At 39.9% G+C, this 17,376-nt stretch overlaps 1 protein-coding gene across 1 annotated transcript in view; it reads right to left on the bottom strand.

Annotated features, from left to right (window-relative positions):
- LOC138662147 (relaxin receptor 1-like) overlaps positions 1–17,376 on the bottom strand; it is a 405,515-nt gene that overhangs the window by 197,811 nt on the left and 190,328 nt on the right. Inside the window, exon 2 of the mRNA XM_069747334.1 lies at positions 4,203–4,349. Coding sequence (XP_069603435.1) covers positions 4,203–4,349 — 147 coding nt within the window. The remainder of the gene's footprint in view (positions 1–4,202; positions 4,350–17,376) is intronic.

Below are 17,376 nucleotides of genomic sequence, written 5' to 3'. Positions count from 1 at the left end.
CAATAGATATCCTTGAGTAAGTTGATGAATATGAAAAGCCTGTATTTCCGGTCCGGAACATGTGAAATACTGTCTTTTCATATTCATCAACCTACTCAAGGATATCTCTTAAAGGGACACTGTCACCTGAATTTGGAGGGAACAATCTTCAGCCATGGAGGCGGGGTTTTGGGGTGTTTGATTCACCCTTTCCTTACCCGCTGGCTGCATGCTGGCTGCAATGTTGGATTGAAGTTCATTCACTGTCCTCCGTAGTACATGCCTGCACAAGGTGCAATCTTGCCTTGCGCAGGCGTGTACTATGGAGGACATAGAATAAACTTCAATCCAATATTGCAGCCAGCATGCAGCCAGCGGGTAAGGAAAGGGTGAATCAAACACCCGAAAACTCCGCCTCCATGGCTGAAGATTGTTCCCTCCAAATTCAGGTGACAGTGTCCCTTTAAACAATACCCTCCAGACTTAACAAATTGCACCACCAGGGAAGAGAAAATCCCTGTCTAGAGGAGAATACCTACTGAATGCAACTGTCCTGAATAAGGCCTAATTGGCCAAAACGCATTGATGATACTCAAAGGTTGCTCTTTTGTCTTGAACTTTAATAAAGGAAATCTTGTTTGCATTCAAAAGGAGTGTGAAATTGATATTTATTCAGCAGAGTTTTAGGAGTAGATTTTGCCCACATAATTGCATTAGACGCGAAAAATCTGCAGGTAAAAATGCATATAGTTTCTAGAGCAAAAACGCACGAAAAAAGCATGTAATCCACACATGACTGTACCAATAAGGTTTTATCAAAGCTAAGTAACAGGAAAGTTCAAAAACAAAGCAGTTCTATTTATATCAGATACCAAAAAAAGACACAGCTAAAAAAAAGTGATAAAAACACATGTAGAAAATATACTAAAAATACAAAGGACGCAAGTAACTTAATTCACGTAATAGATGCAGAAAAGCTGCAACATAAAAAAACTTACCAAATACTCTTTGTGGGAATGTAGCCTGAAAATGATCATTCACTATAAAGTGACTACAATTTTCTAATGAATTATCATCCTACCAGTTGCCCTCTGTTTGTTTCCCACTGCGTCCTAAACGTGGTATGTGCTTCTGTAAAAATTGAAAAGACAGCGGTGCTCTTCTAAGGCAATATGCTTAGTATAAATGAATTTTTTTAATAAAACCGATAGGTACTCACCTGTAAAAGTAGTTTAGGCTCTACTCTGATCATCACGTGTTTGAGCATGAGTCTCAAAGTTGCATCTTCTTAATTCCATTGGTAATATGATTAGCAGAGAGAGGAACTATGGGAACCAAGGACTTTGAATCATGGAATCCGAAGAATAATGTTTGTTGTTCCCACTAATGAAAATGGTTTTATTAGAAATGACACAATTCAAAAGTGAACTGCTAACTTTCTCAGGCCAAATAAATCATACTGATATACAAACACATTTAACCCCTTCATGACCGGAGATATTTTCGGTTTTGTGTTTTCGTTTTTTGCTCCCCTTCTTCCCAGAGCCATAACTTTGTAATTTTTCCATCAATATAGCCATGCGAGGGCTTGCTTTTTGGGGAACAAGTTGTACTTTTGAACTACATAATTGGTTTTAAAATAATGTGTCCTGGAAAATGGGAAAAAAATTCAAAGTGTGGGGAATTTGCAAAAAAAGTGCAATCCCACAGTTGTTTTTTGTTTTGCTTTTTTACTAGGTTCACTAAATGCTAAAACTGACCTGCCATTATGATTCTCCAGGTCATTGTGAGTTCATAGACAACAAAAAGGTCTAGGTTCTTTTTTATCTAAGTGGCGAAAAAAAATTCCAAACTTTGTTAAAAAAAAAAAAATCGCTCCATTTTCCAATACCCGTAGTGTCTCTATTTTTCCTCATCTCGGATTGGGTGAAGGCTTATTTTTTGCATCCCGAGCTGACATTTTTAATTATACCATATTGGTGCAGATAGAATCTTTTGATCGTCCGTTATTGCATTTTAATGCGAAAAAATGTAAATCTGGCGTTTTTCCTTTTTTTTCTCGCTACGCCAGTTAGTGATCAGGTTAATCCTTTTTGTATTGATAGATCAGGAGATTCTGAAAGCGGCAATACCAAATATTGATTTTTTTATTGTTTTATTTTGCATGGAGCAAAAGGGGGTGATTTGAACTTTTATATTTTTTTATATTTTAAGAACTTTTTTTTCTCTCTTGGCATGCTTCAATAGTCTCCATGGGAGACTAGAAGCTGCCATAACCCGATCGGCTCTGCTATATGCAGGCGATGATCAGATCGTCTGTATGTAGCAGAATACCTCACTTGCTATGAGCGCCGACCACCAGGTGGCGCTCATAGCAGTCGGCCAGATGACAACCATAGAGGTCTCCAGCAGACCTCTGGTTGTCATGCCAACCCATCGATGACCCGCGAACATGTGACGGGGTCACCGATAGATGGATTTCCGGCGTGATTGCCGGAAATGCATGTTAAATGCCGCTATCAGCATTTAACGGACTAAGAGCCACGGGTGGTTTGTGATTACACACGCTGCTGTTCTGGGCACATGTCAGCTGTTCAAAACAGCTGACATGTGCCAGGAAGGATGTGGGCTCACCGACAGAGACAACATCAAAGGGAGGGAGTCCGACGTGGGCCTACTAGTAGGCTCAATGTCCGAAAGAGTTTAAATAATAGAAATGGCACGGGTTTGATATCCATCACCCCCAGTAGACATCAAAATTCTGATTTTCATTACCAGGATGGCATATATAATAAAAACTGTTAAAATACAATCATTTTTATCACCATAATGAATGCATTTTACTTCTCTGTCAGATTCTTTTGATTTTCTATTTTTTTAGCATATATTGTAAGAGTTTGTACTCACTCTACTGCGGTTGAAGTAGGCGCAGGAAGCTGTATTGCTGAAATGTACAGGCAAGTTCATTTAAACTTCATAAATCACGCAGGATAGTAAACAAAAGAACAGCCTTTTCCGGCACAAAGTTTAAACACAAAGTATAAAGCCCATACAACATATAGCAGGTCCTCCCGCTTAGGATAGGGTATGGTTATTTGGGCCATAGCACAGACCAACACACAGGAGATCAACACATCTCCAGGTCCAGACATTTTATCTGCCACACCACGCCCCTGGGGTAGGGATATGTGAGCAGTCATTCCCACCAATCTCTTATGACTGCTTGTAAATTTGGGTCCTGGACTGTCCTAATTACTGTCTCAGCACTATATGTGCTGGAGCATGCTTCCGAGCTCACATCACTGCAGCTATCAAGCGGGATGACACATATCTCCCCACAAGAACCTATCTGGCGGCCATCTTATAATATGAAACTCCTGCTCTATAAATGTTTGCTATAAAGTCTGAAGAATCTGGCATGAACTAAATTGCATTCATTATGGTGATACAATAATTTCTATTTGAACAGCTTTTTATTATAGGCAGAATCTTACTGTCTAGTGGGCATGATGGAGATCAAACCCGCACATTTCTATTATTTAAATGTTTATATACATTTATGTTTATTGTGGCCTTAGGCAGAAAGTGGTTCACTTCCTAAATGCAGCGCCTCTACTCAATTAAACTCAATTTTTAATTTGTGTGAACAAGATACATGATCATTCTGATTCCTTGATTCCAAGTCCTTGCTTCCCACACTCCTCTGTGTGCTTTTTTCCTTCTCTGCTAATCCTGAATGTGATATGTCTGTGTCAAACTAAGATAACCCATCTCGAATGGTAGATAATTTTACATATGTATACTGTAGTTTAGAAACAACCCTCCATCCTGAGGCTGAAAAAATACTTAACGATTTTCACGTATAGTCACTCCATCAGATGCCCTCCGTTTTCCTTCTGCTGCCTCCACTGCTCACATTAGTGTCCAATTTGTACTGCTTCCAAGATTTAGTAAATCTAAATCACAACTCCCCTGCATTTCCTGTGCTATGGAATAGCAAAGGCAAAATGTGGTTTACACTTCTCACTGTGGTGGTCATTTTGGAAGCAGGATAATCTATATATCAGCAATACAGCTAAAAAAATTGTGGATTTTACAGAATGTGATATCTCAGGCAACCAGGATTGTAAGATTAGTGATTGGTAAGAGAAAGAGCCAATGTTCTTTCTGAAATGATATGCTCCACCTATACCTACACACACAAAAACAAATCTCCTTCTTACCACAATTTTCCTCGTCAGCTCCATTCGCGCAGTCTTTATGTCCATTGCAGTGTAACAGTTGAGGTAAGCACACAGACAGATTTCCACATGGAAACTGACCCAAAGGACAAGTACCACTGTCTAGGTTTGAGGGTATCATTAAAGTGTCTGTAAATAAAAAAGACATTGGAGAATTTGATTAAAAAAAACAATAGTAATTTGATTAAAGTAGATTTAGCAGCTGGATATTCTACCCTCCTTAAGGGAAGCATAATGCAACTATCAGTCGATACTCCTAGGAGCCACAATTGCAAAAAAAAATGTGTGCAGTTTAGCTAATAAGGTTGGTGACGAAACCCGGGAGGATAGATCCATATATACAGTGGACTCATGACTTGTCTGAATTCATGAGGAGATCGTTCTTTGACAGGCTCCACGCTATACTTACACATTATCCAGGCAATCACCACAGAGAATGGTAGGGGGCATGGGATACCTCACTAATAAACACAGAAGACGTTAGCTGGGTTCACATTACATTATAAGCAGTCCGTTAGATGGACTGTGTTACACTGCGGCATAACGCGGGTGTAACGCAGTCCGTTAACGCTGCTATTAAGCACTATTTCGGGCGCATCGCTAGCGGACACCCAAAATGGGCGTGCGCTAGCGATGTGCCGTCAATGAGTGATGGACCCTGGGACGCAGGCTGCAGTGTTTCCTAGTCCGTCACCGCTAGCGCAGCTAGAGCATCCGCTAGCTCTATCTGCGCTAGCGCGATGGCATGTCGGCACTTGCGTTAACGAGGCCCATTTAACGTATGTGTTGAGCGGGCTGCTTTAACGCAATGTGAACCTAGCCTAATTACACTGATGAGCAAAAGGGTAACAAAGTTGTGAACTTTTGACTTTCAGGCTCCATATCTCACCATCTACTGCTGCTTCAAACGTGAGAATGCCATTGTTTTATAGACAATTATTTTAGCTATGTCATACATAAACTTGACTTGCAAGTATTTCACATATGATTGGTTCTGCAGATTCTTGTTATGTCACTGCATTGTTACTGTTTTTCTCCTGATGGTGGCAAATGTTTTTCCTCCTGTATGCTATAAATTACAACCTGTTCTCACATTCCCTAATAGCTCAGTGTGTTATTAGGTTAATTCACAAGCGAAAAGTCACCGATTCAAATCAGGGAGCAGCCATGAAGAATATTTCCCAAGAAAAGAGAAACAGCAACATCCAGGTTTTCGATAGTGGTCTGTCGGCCAAGAAAGTTGACAAACTGCTTCATGTGAGTGCTATCACAGTTATAAGAATACAAAATGAAGTCTGCCCATCCAGTGAAAAACCAAGAGGTGGACATCCAGGCAAAAATCGGAATCAACAAGTCAGCTCATCACAAGGTCTATAATTTCTGGTATGAAAAACATGGCAGTGGACATCGCTCATATGCTTCATAAGAGTGAGATCACAGACATCCATGCAAGCACTGTGCGAGGTATGTTACAGAAGTTTGTAATGGTGGCCCGAAAAAAGATGAAGAAGCCTCGACTCCAGTATCATCAGAAGAAGCGGCAGCTCGAGTTTGCAAAAAAGTACAAAAAGTGGACAGTAGAAGATTGGAAACGGGTAACTTGGAGCGATGAGACAAAAGTCAATAGACTAGAGTCTCATGGGTGCAAATCGGTCTGGAAGAAACAAGTGAAAATCGGGGTAATGAATCGAGAAATTGAAGGAACTGTCAAGGTTGGTGGAGGAAGCCTCATGATATGGAGTTGTTTCACAGCCAAAAGCATTGTATACTTGACCAGGATCAATGGTGGTCTCACTGCTGAGCTATATGTGAGCATCCTACAAGATGAGTTACTTTGTACACTTGAGTATTATTGGTATGAAAAGAATGACATAATGTTCCAGCAGGACAATGACTCAAAGCATACTTTGGGATTGGATAGGAAATGTTTCAATAATAATGAAGTGAAGGTGAAGAGAACTAAGTAATGTAATAGATAAACCATTATTTCTTATTTTTAGGGACTCTATAGCGACAGGGTCTGTTCCGCAGGATTGGCGCATAGCAAATGTGGTGCCAATATTCAAAAAGGGCTCTAAAAGTGAACCTGGAAATTATAGGCCAGTAAGTCTTACCTCTATTGTTGGTAAAATATTTGAAGGGTTTCTGAGGGATGTTATTCTGGATTATCTCAATGAGAATAACTGTTTAACTCCATATCAGCATGGGTTAATGAGAAATCGCTCCTGTCAAACCAATCTAATCAGTTTTTATGAAGAGGTAAGCTATAGGCTGGACCACGGTGAGTCATTGGACGTGGTATATCTCGATTTTTCCAAAGCGTTTGATACCGTGCCGCACAAGAGGTTGGTACACAAAATGAGAATGCTTGGTCTGGGGGAAATTGTGTGTAAATGGGTTAGTAACTGGCTTAGTGATAGAAAGCAGAGGGTGGTTATAAATGGTATAGTCTCTAACTGGGTCGCTGTGACCAGTGGGGTACCGCAGGGGTCAGTATTGGGACCTGTTCTCTTCAACATATTCATTAATGATCTGGTAGAAGGTTTACACAGTAAAATATCGATATTTGCAGATGATACAAAACTATGTAAAGCAGTTAATACAAGAGAAGATAGTATTCTGCTACAGATGGATCTGGATAAGTTGGAAACTTGGGCTGAAAGGTGGCAGATGAGGTTTAACAATGATAAATGTAAGGTTATACACATGGGAAGAAGGAATCAATGTCACCATTACACACTGAATGGGAAACCACTGGGTAAATCTGACAGGGAGAAGGACTTGGGGATCCTAGTTAATGATAAACTTACCTGGAGCAGCCAGTGCCAGGCAGCAGCTGCCAAGGCAAACAGGATCATGGGGTGCATTAAAAGAGGTCTGGATACACATGATGAGAGCATTATACTGCCTCTGTACAAATCCCTAGTTAGACCGCACATGGAGTACTGTGTCCAGTTTTGGGCACCGGTGCTCAGGAAGGATATAATGGAACTAGAGAGAGTACAAAGGAGGGCAACAAAATTAATAAAGGGGATGGGAGAACTACAATACCCAGATAGATTAGCGAAATTAGGATTATTTAGTCTAGAAAAAAGACGACTGAGGGGCGATCTAATAACCATGTATAAGTATATAAGGGGACAATACAAATATCTCGCTGAGGATCTGTTTATACCAAGGAAGGTGACGGGCACAAGGGGGCATTCTTTGCGTCTGGAGGAGAGAAGGTTTTTCCACCAACATAGAAGAGGATTCTTTACTGTTAGGGCAGTGAGAATCTGGAATTGCTTGCCTGAGGAGGTGGTGATGGCGAACTCAGTCGAGGGGTTCAAGAGAGGCCTGGATGTCTTCCTGGAGCAGAACAATATTGTATCATACAATTAGGTTCTGTAGAAGGACGTAGATCTGGGGATTTATTATGATGGAATATAGGCTGAACTGGATGGACAAATGTCTTTTTTCGGCCTTACTAACTATGTTACTATGTTACTATGTATTAGGCCCCATAGTCCCACACCTCAACCTAATTGAACACTTGAGTTGAAGGAAAAGCTATATACATAACCAAGTGACCAGTATGCACCAACTTTGGGAACGTGTAGAAGGGACCTGTAATCAGATTTCGGTCGAGACATGTTTGAACGTCTCTTCAGGGGAAGGTGTACGAATGCGACATTCATTGTTCATCACCCTTACACTACCATAATAAGCATTGTATAAAAACTGTCAATCATGCCCAAGAAAATATAATTACCTAAAAGATCCAATGCAGGACTGTTAAAGTGGAAGAGATACTTTGTTGGACTGCCTCATTTGCATGAGGCTATTTCGAGATGAAACTACCTTCTTCAAAAGCAATATAAACATCAACGCTTTATTTATAACAGTTTAACAGCATGCAATTATAGTTAAAAAGGTGCCTCAAGCACAAAGACTTCTTGATTTAAATGCGACGTACATGTCTTATGATCTGTATGGTTCTCTATGGTATGGAGAGTTGCCTTTTCTTTAGTTGAGCGAATGGGCTTGAGTAGTATGCTAATATTTCTTCAAAGATTGCAGCGCTAATAAGCTACATTTACCTCCTTATTGGAATAACATAATCTGCCTCCATACCACAGTAAAAATGGATGAGAGTCAGGGGACCTGGGAATTACCTTGTAAGGCTTCATTCACACACCTGTGTTTAAACATGTATGTGAAAATGGTACAGATGTCATCATTGTTTTGGATCCATGTGTCGTCAATGTACTTGTGTTCGTTTTAACCATTAGTGCTTGGTCAGCATGTCTGTTTTTACCATCAGTGTGGTCATTCGTGTTCTTCATGGATGGATAAATAAATACATTGCAAAGCCTCTCCTATCCTTTGCAATTCTAAATACATGCAGCACATAGATGTGTGTTTTTTTCACTGAACCATATACGGTACTTGTATTGGCCATTTTCATACATGATACTTGAAAAAAATGGACATGTCTTGATAAGTTTCTCATGGACACAGAGTTTGTGGAAAAATATGGACAAATGAATAGCAATATACGTTGCAATATGTAGGTGTTGTATCTGTGAAAAAATGGAGGCCTCAGGTTTTACAACTTTTGAATAATGTGCATTTCATTAGTAACAGCCGACTACTTAGTACTCTCTGAAAATCATACTAGTGAGAAGAGAGGGCTTATTTTTTTTTCTCCTGGATTCTCTAAATGTTGGTTTACTGGAAAAAATATTGCAGAAAATACTTATAATTTGGCATTTATCCCAAGCCATAAAATAAGAGTGCTCTTTGAGGAAGTCAGATCATACAAATAGTAAGAACAACAGGAAGTGAGCCCAGATAAGTAACCATGAGCTTGGGATTTCATGGATCTGGAAAAAAACTGTAGCAAATGAGAGGATGTGAACTTTACAGAAGGTTTAAAAGCTAAAATGAGAGTGCAGGTTACCCAACAACAGAAAACAGCTACAAACGTGTTCATGACTATTATATGTAGATGAAATAGTAAAGCACATTATGCAAGCAGATAAACTGCAGCAATTATTCCTAATCTGACAAAATTGCGTTTTTTGTACACACCCATATGCTGGCGTGGACTGTAATTTAAAATATTAATCGTAAAGGCTCTATCAATTTTCACTGCCATATTTATTACACCAATTGATCAAAAATAATCAGAAGCTAGCTTATACAATATGCTGCAGTTTATATTCCAACCTACCAGTCAGTCCAAATAGTCACAGGCAAGAAGCAAGCTTTCAGTTACCTGGCCTGCAGTTGAAGCGATGGCCGGGGGACCACCACGGTGCAGGAAGACTACTGTACACAAGATGAGGTGCAAACAACAAAGGGTAGATTTATTGGAAGGCAAGGAATAAAGGGAATGAGGAAGATGCAAACAGGGGTATACGATGGCACAAGACAATTTACAAGAGTAATAAACTTTATCTTTTCCGTAAAATAGCAAGGTGCTACAACTATTGCAGACTCAAAATATGTCTAACAAGCAAATGTAAACAATAAACAAGTGATGATGCTACTCTACGTATAACCTCCCTGGCCTTTACTAAGCAGGCCACACGGCTCCCGTGTACTGACTATTGAAGCCTACACTAGGCCCTAACAGGTGCACCTAACAGGAACAAACTCACGGTGATGTTGGAGAATCAGGTCCAGTCCCAGGGGGTCCCCCAGCAGTCTAATACGGTGGTGCGCACGGCTTTCTGTCAGCTCTGTGAATCGTGGTCTTCTCCTTGCTTCTGGATCCTAGGGATGCTTCTGGAAACTGTAAATCCCTTTCTCGGTATCTTCGTGGCTCTCTTGCAGCTATATCAGGACACAGTTATTCTCTCTTTCAGCTATCAGCACAAAAAGTCCTCTCTGCAGCAGCCTCAGCTCACACACACTGCTCCAGCTCCACACCTGCACTCTGCAGAGTAGTTCATTACAATGATTATTGCAGGGGAGAAACAGAACATTCCATCACGCCAGACAAGGGGGTGCAGCGTTTTAAAATGACAGCATGTTCCTTACTGTCCATAACAGCACCACCTTCTTACACAGTCATAATCTGTCACGGTTCCACCCCTCAGGGTGTCGGGATACAGTTACTGACTGTACAGTCATCCAATCTGGTACAGGAGCGTGCTGAAGCTGTTGGTACTTTGACTGACAGCTCAGTCATCCAGTCTGGTTCAGGGGCGTACTGAGCTGTCGGTGTGTTGATTGACAGCTTGGCCGTCCAACCTGAGACTGAAAGACCCTGTCTTCAGGTGTTAACTGTCCCAGGTGATTGCCAAGCTACTTAAGTACATTCAGCTACTGCGTGATTTGTTTTCACTGTGCCTTGCGTTCTGTTTGTTGATCTTTTTTGGCTGACCTTGGACCTTTCTCTGACCATCCATCTGTTTAACCTCTTCTCTTGGTATTCTGACCTCAGGACGTTACCTGACTACGCCTTTGTCTCTTGTTTCTGTTTATGAAGTACCCTCCTGGTTTCTGACCTTGGACTCCTTACCTGTCCTATCTCATGGCTTGGCCGTGAGAGGTGACTCAGCATCACTTGATGTCATTCATTTCTTTTCTACTACTTGCTAGCCAGTTGAATGTGAGTTAGCAATTATGAGGGGGCAAAATGAATATGGGATGACTACAAGATCAAACTACACAACATTTGTCATGTAATTTGTAATCATGGGAACACGTGGACCTACATATCTTGTAGACAACAGTGTTACCAACTTTGTTACTAGCTTTTTATTTTTTCTGGACCGTTTAACAATAAAATCACAGACTGACAATATTCCTTACTGACACATTGAAAAACCAGAATAAATCCTTATGATTATCAGTAGACACTTGTCTACAACCCAAAATTCTGATATAAAGACATCAGCTGCATTATTTGTAAACTGTAACATTTTGATAATTACAGTCAGAATAATCTGTATTCGTTCCTTAAAAAAAAAATCACAGACGACTTACAATTTTTTTTAAAGGACAGGGCAAAAAAGCACGATATTTTTATGTACTGTCCTGGAATTTCTGGACAGTTGTCAAAACTGGAAGACACAAAGGGCTCGAGAGGGCATGCTGAGTCAGATTCTTCTGATTCATGAAAAGGTGCATGCCTCTTCATGAATCTGGAGTGTCTGACAAGTGGGGTGCATCTCTGTATGTCTCACCACAAATCTTACTTCAGTGTACTGCACCAGAAATCTCACTCCCGTCAGGTACTAGAGTGAGATTTCTGGACAAGGCAACACAACAGATCTTCATGAATTAGATGAGCTATGGCATCATATCTCTGCTGCATCCCATCCCTCACAGATCCACCCATTTTGGTGGAGCTGGGAGAAATCACCATAAAGATACCACATGTCACAAAATTTAGGTGCACCTCTGCGTTGTGCCTAAATTTTGCAACTTTTCTGGCTTGAAAACTTTGGTGAATCGATCCAAAAGAAGGTTTAATTTTATGGCTTTTGTTGCCCCAAGCAATAAGCCTAAATATGCCTCATATAAAGCACATTCACAATTTCCATAATAATAATTGGTCGGTGTTAGACAGGTTCACATATTAGTTTCGCAGTCCAGGTACAGACCACGGTGCCTGGACTGTCCGTGGGTCTTCTGTCTTTAACTTGACAACTTCATGAGGCTGTCGAGTTTGTGTCTGGAGACCTGCAATCGGTCCATGAGTCATGGACCATGACACATGGCATGGATTTGTGAATGCAGTGTTATCTGTATTTTAGACATCCGTTTTTTTTTCTTGTACGTGAAAAAAAATGGACCATTATTCATTAGTATTTGGTGTCAGTTTTTACCAGCAGTTTTCATGAGGGATTTTCTAGTATGCCAAAATATTTTTTCTCTCCTATTCATTAGAGTGTTAACCACGGACAGCGATCTGATACCTAGGATGTAAAATGACACTGCATTGGCAGCTCATCTTTTATACTACATGTGATAGTCCTCCCTGTTTGACTGTGATAGATTATTTGATGTGATAGCTGCAAAACATGATGGGGAGGCGGCACAGTTGAGCCTGACATCATTAGCCCATTCTTTGAGCTTGGCATTTTTCTTTAATATTTGCAAATCGAATTGCAAAGTGTTCAAATTGCAAATTTTTCCTGTAAAATTTAAAATTTAGTTTGAAGTCGATCCCTTGTGCATCAATCCTCTCTCTATTTCAAGCAGCTAACAGACCCCAAACAGTAGCACATTAAGCCGCTTTCTTTAGATACTTGAAGGGTAGATTAGCTTGATGAAGTGCCAAATATATTCATCAAAATTGAAACTGCAACACCAACTTGGAAAAGTTATGGAATTCTGAAAATCACATGATCGATAGACAAGTTAATTATATGCAACGGATGATAAAGTGGAAACTAAATATTTTTAACACTTCAATTTATTCAGTAACAAGGAGAAGTGCATCACACAGAAATACAAAATGTATGTTATTTTTCAGACTATAAGATGCACAGATGTACCTGCTGTGACTGTGGATAGGGGGGCGGAGGAGCGGCAGCGGCAGAGGAGCTGGTCACAGGAGGCAGGAGCCGGCTGCTGCAGCTAAAGCCTATGCCCGCTGTTAAAGAGAAATGAATATTAACTGCTCTTCACATCCATAGTGCCTCCCACCTCTATGCACTGGCCCGCCTCTGAGAGTTGGGATGGACTATGGGCATGGATATCAGTGAATATTAATTTCTCTTTAATAGCTGGCACACTGCACTGTTAACCGCAACAGCTGGCTACTGCAGCAGCTGGGCTATCCCGTGGGCTCGCTACTAAATGGGATGAATATTCACTGCTTCCCACGCTCATGGGAGTGGAGAGCAGTGAAAATTCATTACCTTTAGTTGCGTACACAGGTAATCGCCCAGCAGCTGTAGGAAGCCAGTGGCTGCGGCTAACAGTGTGCCTGCTATTAGATTAGATGAATATTCACTGCTCCTCACGCCCATAGTCCTGGACGTGGGGAGCCGTGAGTTTTCTGGAAGCTGTCCTCAGCTTGTAAGCAACGCATGATGTTACAGCTTTCAAGCTGAAATCAGCTGCTGGTATCAGAACATAATGCTGCGAGGGAGCACAGGGAAGGTAGGTAGATTGGCTTATTTTTTTAATGTTTTTATGATGGGGCCATGCATACCGGGATGGGGATGAAGGGAATATGCATATGAGGATGGGAATGAGGGGTCCAGATATACCAGGATGGAGATGAGGGGGCCATGTATACTTGGATTGGGGACATATATATACCAGGATGGGGGATATTAGTACAGAATTGGAGGACATTACCCCTGTAGCAGTGTCAGCAGCAGATTCTCCTCCCACATAACAGTGCATCATGACCATATTTTTTTGCTTCAGTTATCTTCTCTCTTCCTCCTCTAAAATGTAGGTGTGTGTTATGGTCTGGTGCATCTTATAGTGTTAAAAATATGGGCTCTCATGGCTGGCTCTTGTCTGTAGTACCTTACCAATCAGGAGCCGCAGACAAGAGCCAGTGATGAAAGCTTGTAACAACACTAGGGGAGCATGGCTGAATGCTTGCCTTGCCACTGAAAAGGGCAGAGCTGCTGACTGACTTCAGATAATGCTCGCTTGAGTGCTGGCAAAACAAAATATGACAAAGAGCTCAATATGCAAACTGAGGGGGCAAAACAGTGCATGGAGCCCTTTGCTATTTGTCATTTGCATTATATATATATATATATATATATATATATATATATATATTTTGCAACTAAACCACTAAAATCTACATTATGGGATTTTTATAGAGGCTTGGTAAGCTACATACCTGTAAAAGTAGTTTAATTAGCATGTTGGGAGTGACAGACTCCCTTTAAATGTGACAAATCAGCTAATATGGAAGAAATGGTGAGGTGAAATATACAGGGTGGGCCATTTATATGGATAAACCTAAATAAAATGGGAATGGTTGGTGATATTAACTTCCTGTTTGTGTCACATTAGTATATTTGAGGGGGGAACTTTTCAAGATGGGTGGTGACCATAGCAGCCATTTTAAAGTCGGCCATTTTGGATACAACTTTATTTTTTTCAACGGGAAGAGGGTCATGTGACACATCAAACTTATTGAGAATTTTACAAGAAAAACAATGGTGTGCTTGGTTTTAACGTAACTTTATTCTTTCATGAGTTATTTACAAGTTTATGACCACTTATAAAATGTGCTCAAAGTGCTGCCCATTGTGTTGGATTGTCAATGCAACCCTCTTCTTCCACTGTTGACACACTGATAGCAACACCGCAGAAGAAATGCTAGCACAGGCTTCCAGTATGCGTTGTTTCAGATGCTGCACATCTCATATCTTCGTAGCATAGACAATTGCCTTTAGATGACCCCAAAGATAAAAGTCTAAGGGGGTTAAATTTCGAGACCTTTTTGGCCATTCAACTGGCCCACGATGACCAATCCACCTTCCAGGAAACTGTTCATGTAGGAATGCTCAGACCTGACACCCATAATTGATGATATGGTGTGGTATATGGGGTACAAAAATAGTGGGGCCATTCTTCATCAATGGAAACTTTTAATGCCACTAGCATTTCTTCTGCGGTGTTGCTATCAGTGTATCAAGAGTGGGAGAAGATGGTTGTATTGACAATCTAACACAATGGGCAGCACTTTGAACACATTTTATAAGTGGTCATAAACTTGTAAATAGCTCATGAAATAATTAAGCTACATTAAAACCAAACACACCATTGTTTCTCTTGTGAAATTAACAATAAGTTTGATGTGTCACATGACCCTCTTCCCATTGGAAAAAATAAAGTTGGATCCAAAATTGCCACCATGGTCACCACCCAACTTGAAAAATTTCCCCCCTCCCATATGCTAATGTGCCACAAACAGGAAGTTGATATCACCAACCATTCCCATTTTATTTAGGTGTATCCATATAAATGGCCCACCCTGTATTTTCACAACACTGTAAACATAGCAAATGATAACAATGGATTAAGATTCCTGTGTAACAGATACAATTGTGGGATTTAAGGGGTGACATTTCTCTGTACGGAGAGTGACAAGTCAGGCATGGCATGTCAGAAAGAGGAGACTTAAAAGCCATGCATGGTCCTCTGGGAAATTAAATATGCAAATTGTCTCTTCAGAGAGGAAGAGAACTAGAACTTTAGCGCCACCTACTGGAAACTCCAATAGTGTAAGCAAAAATTTGATTATTCTATTATTTTATTTCTATACTTTCTAGAAATGCTTTTGCATGTTTTCTAGTTCTTCTCACAATAAGCCATTATAAAGGGAAAAGACCGGCGTTCCCGAGCATGGTGTGATATACAATAATCATACTTAAATGGAAAATGTTCTTGCTTAATCTTACTTAATAAGGGTTTAAGACTAAGCGGCAGTTTCACAGCTTAATGTAATAAAATAGTGTATGTTCTCTGAAATTATAGAAATGATGGTCTGCGGTAATAGTTTGCTTGCACAATATACATGTTCAGGTATTGTCCTTGAATATTATGACTAAGTCCATAATGTTTGTATATATATATAAGTGTGTATGTAATTTGTCTGTATTCGCACAGCATGATTGACTTTCACTTATATTATTTCTCTTCTCTAAAGCGCTTCATAAATGTAATAACCGCACACTATGCGCAAAATGATTATGTATATTTCATGTAAGGAAAATATAAACCAAGGAAGAAAAGTAAATACACATTATTCTGCTAAATAGGGTAAAACAATCATTTTTCGATTCCGGTAGCTGAGAGAGAGAGAATGAGTGGTAGACATCAATTTCAATCAGTAGTGGAGAACAGTAATAGCTATAACAATGTACTTTGAAATTGTCATTTAAAGCAATTAGTACAAAGTCCTCCTTGAGGAAAAAAAAGAAGCTATTATCCCTTTGAACAATGTATGATGACGGGGTCACTTATTCATGTATTATGTTAGTTAAATGCAAATAGGAATTTCTCAGATAAAAGCAGCACTATAAGGGTATGAGCACATATGCAGTTTTCAGGCAAATTGGGAGCAGGTCCACTCCAAATCCCTCGCGAAAAGAGCTAACGAAACACTCAAAAGAATGGAGCATACATTTCTAAGTAAAAATGAGCTGCTGTTCATATGTTCAGGCTTTTGAGTATTTTTTAACTGCGCAAACCATATGCTCCATACTTATAATACAACGTACAAATCAAAGGGAAGGCTCTAAAGATGATCATTTTTTATCTTTTTTTGACATGGTTTTGGCTTGAAATCATTATAAAGCTCCCTGACATTCTTATAAGGCTCTTTGGTCTTGCCCATGTTGTAGAGGTTAGAGCCTGGCTGATTAATTGAGTCTGTGGACAGGAGTCTTTTATAAAGGTGACCATGTAAGACAGATGTCTTTAATGTAGATAACAAGATGATTGTTCAAGCTTGAAGAATGTTTAACTTTTTGGTTTAGCAGAAAACTGGTGTCTGTAGCCTTGTCATCTACATCAGCAGAGTATGTGTCTGCAGCCCTCAAAAGTTAAGATGACACTTGGTTAAACCAATTATTAGATAATCTTGGTAAACCATCAACTCAACTAATGGGGATTTATGAAAACAACCAAGAATGCATTAAACTTGCATGCAGTAAGAAGATCAATGTGATTTGAGAGAACATGCCATAATTTAGTTTATTGCAAGAATCATCAGATGATAGCTGATATGACAAAGCCACTTCCAAAAGCCAAATTTGAAGAATTCAGAACCACTATGGGACTAACAGGATAAGTAGTTGTTGAGTGGGGGTGTTGGAATAATGCTTATTATTGTATATAATGCATCAACTACTATGTATATTCACAGTTGAATGGCTGGATAGTGCAGGGGTTAGTCTGCAGCAAACAATAATTTATGCTGAAACATAACTATCTTGATACAATATTTGATTTCAGAATAATGGTAGAAATTGGGTAAACTAAATGTTGATTAATTCTATTGTTAAAAATACTTTGCCATTCTCAATTTGTTTTTACTCTGTGCAGTATACTGTAGGAAACACCTTGTTAGGGTTGGTGGAACGCGCCGAGTATATATATATATATATATATATATATATATATATATATATATGTATTAATAGGTGCGTTCGCAACCCGGGGTCCACCG

This window comes from Ranitomeya imitator, chromosome 2, assembly GCF_032444005.1.
Source record: "Ranitomeya imitator isolate aRanImi1 chromosome 2, aRanImi1.pri, whole genome shotgun sequence".
Classification (NCBI taxonomy): domain Eukaryota; kingdom Metazoa; phylum Chordata; class Amphibia; order Anura; family Dendrobatidae; genus Ranitomeya; species Ranitomeya imitator.
Note: the sequence above shows the minus strand (reverse complement) of the source record. Positions and strands in the feature narration are given on the sequence as shown.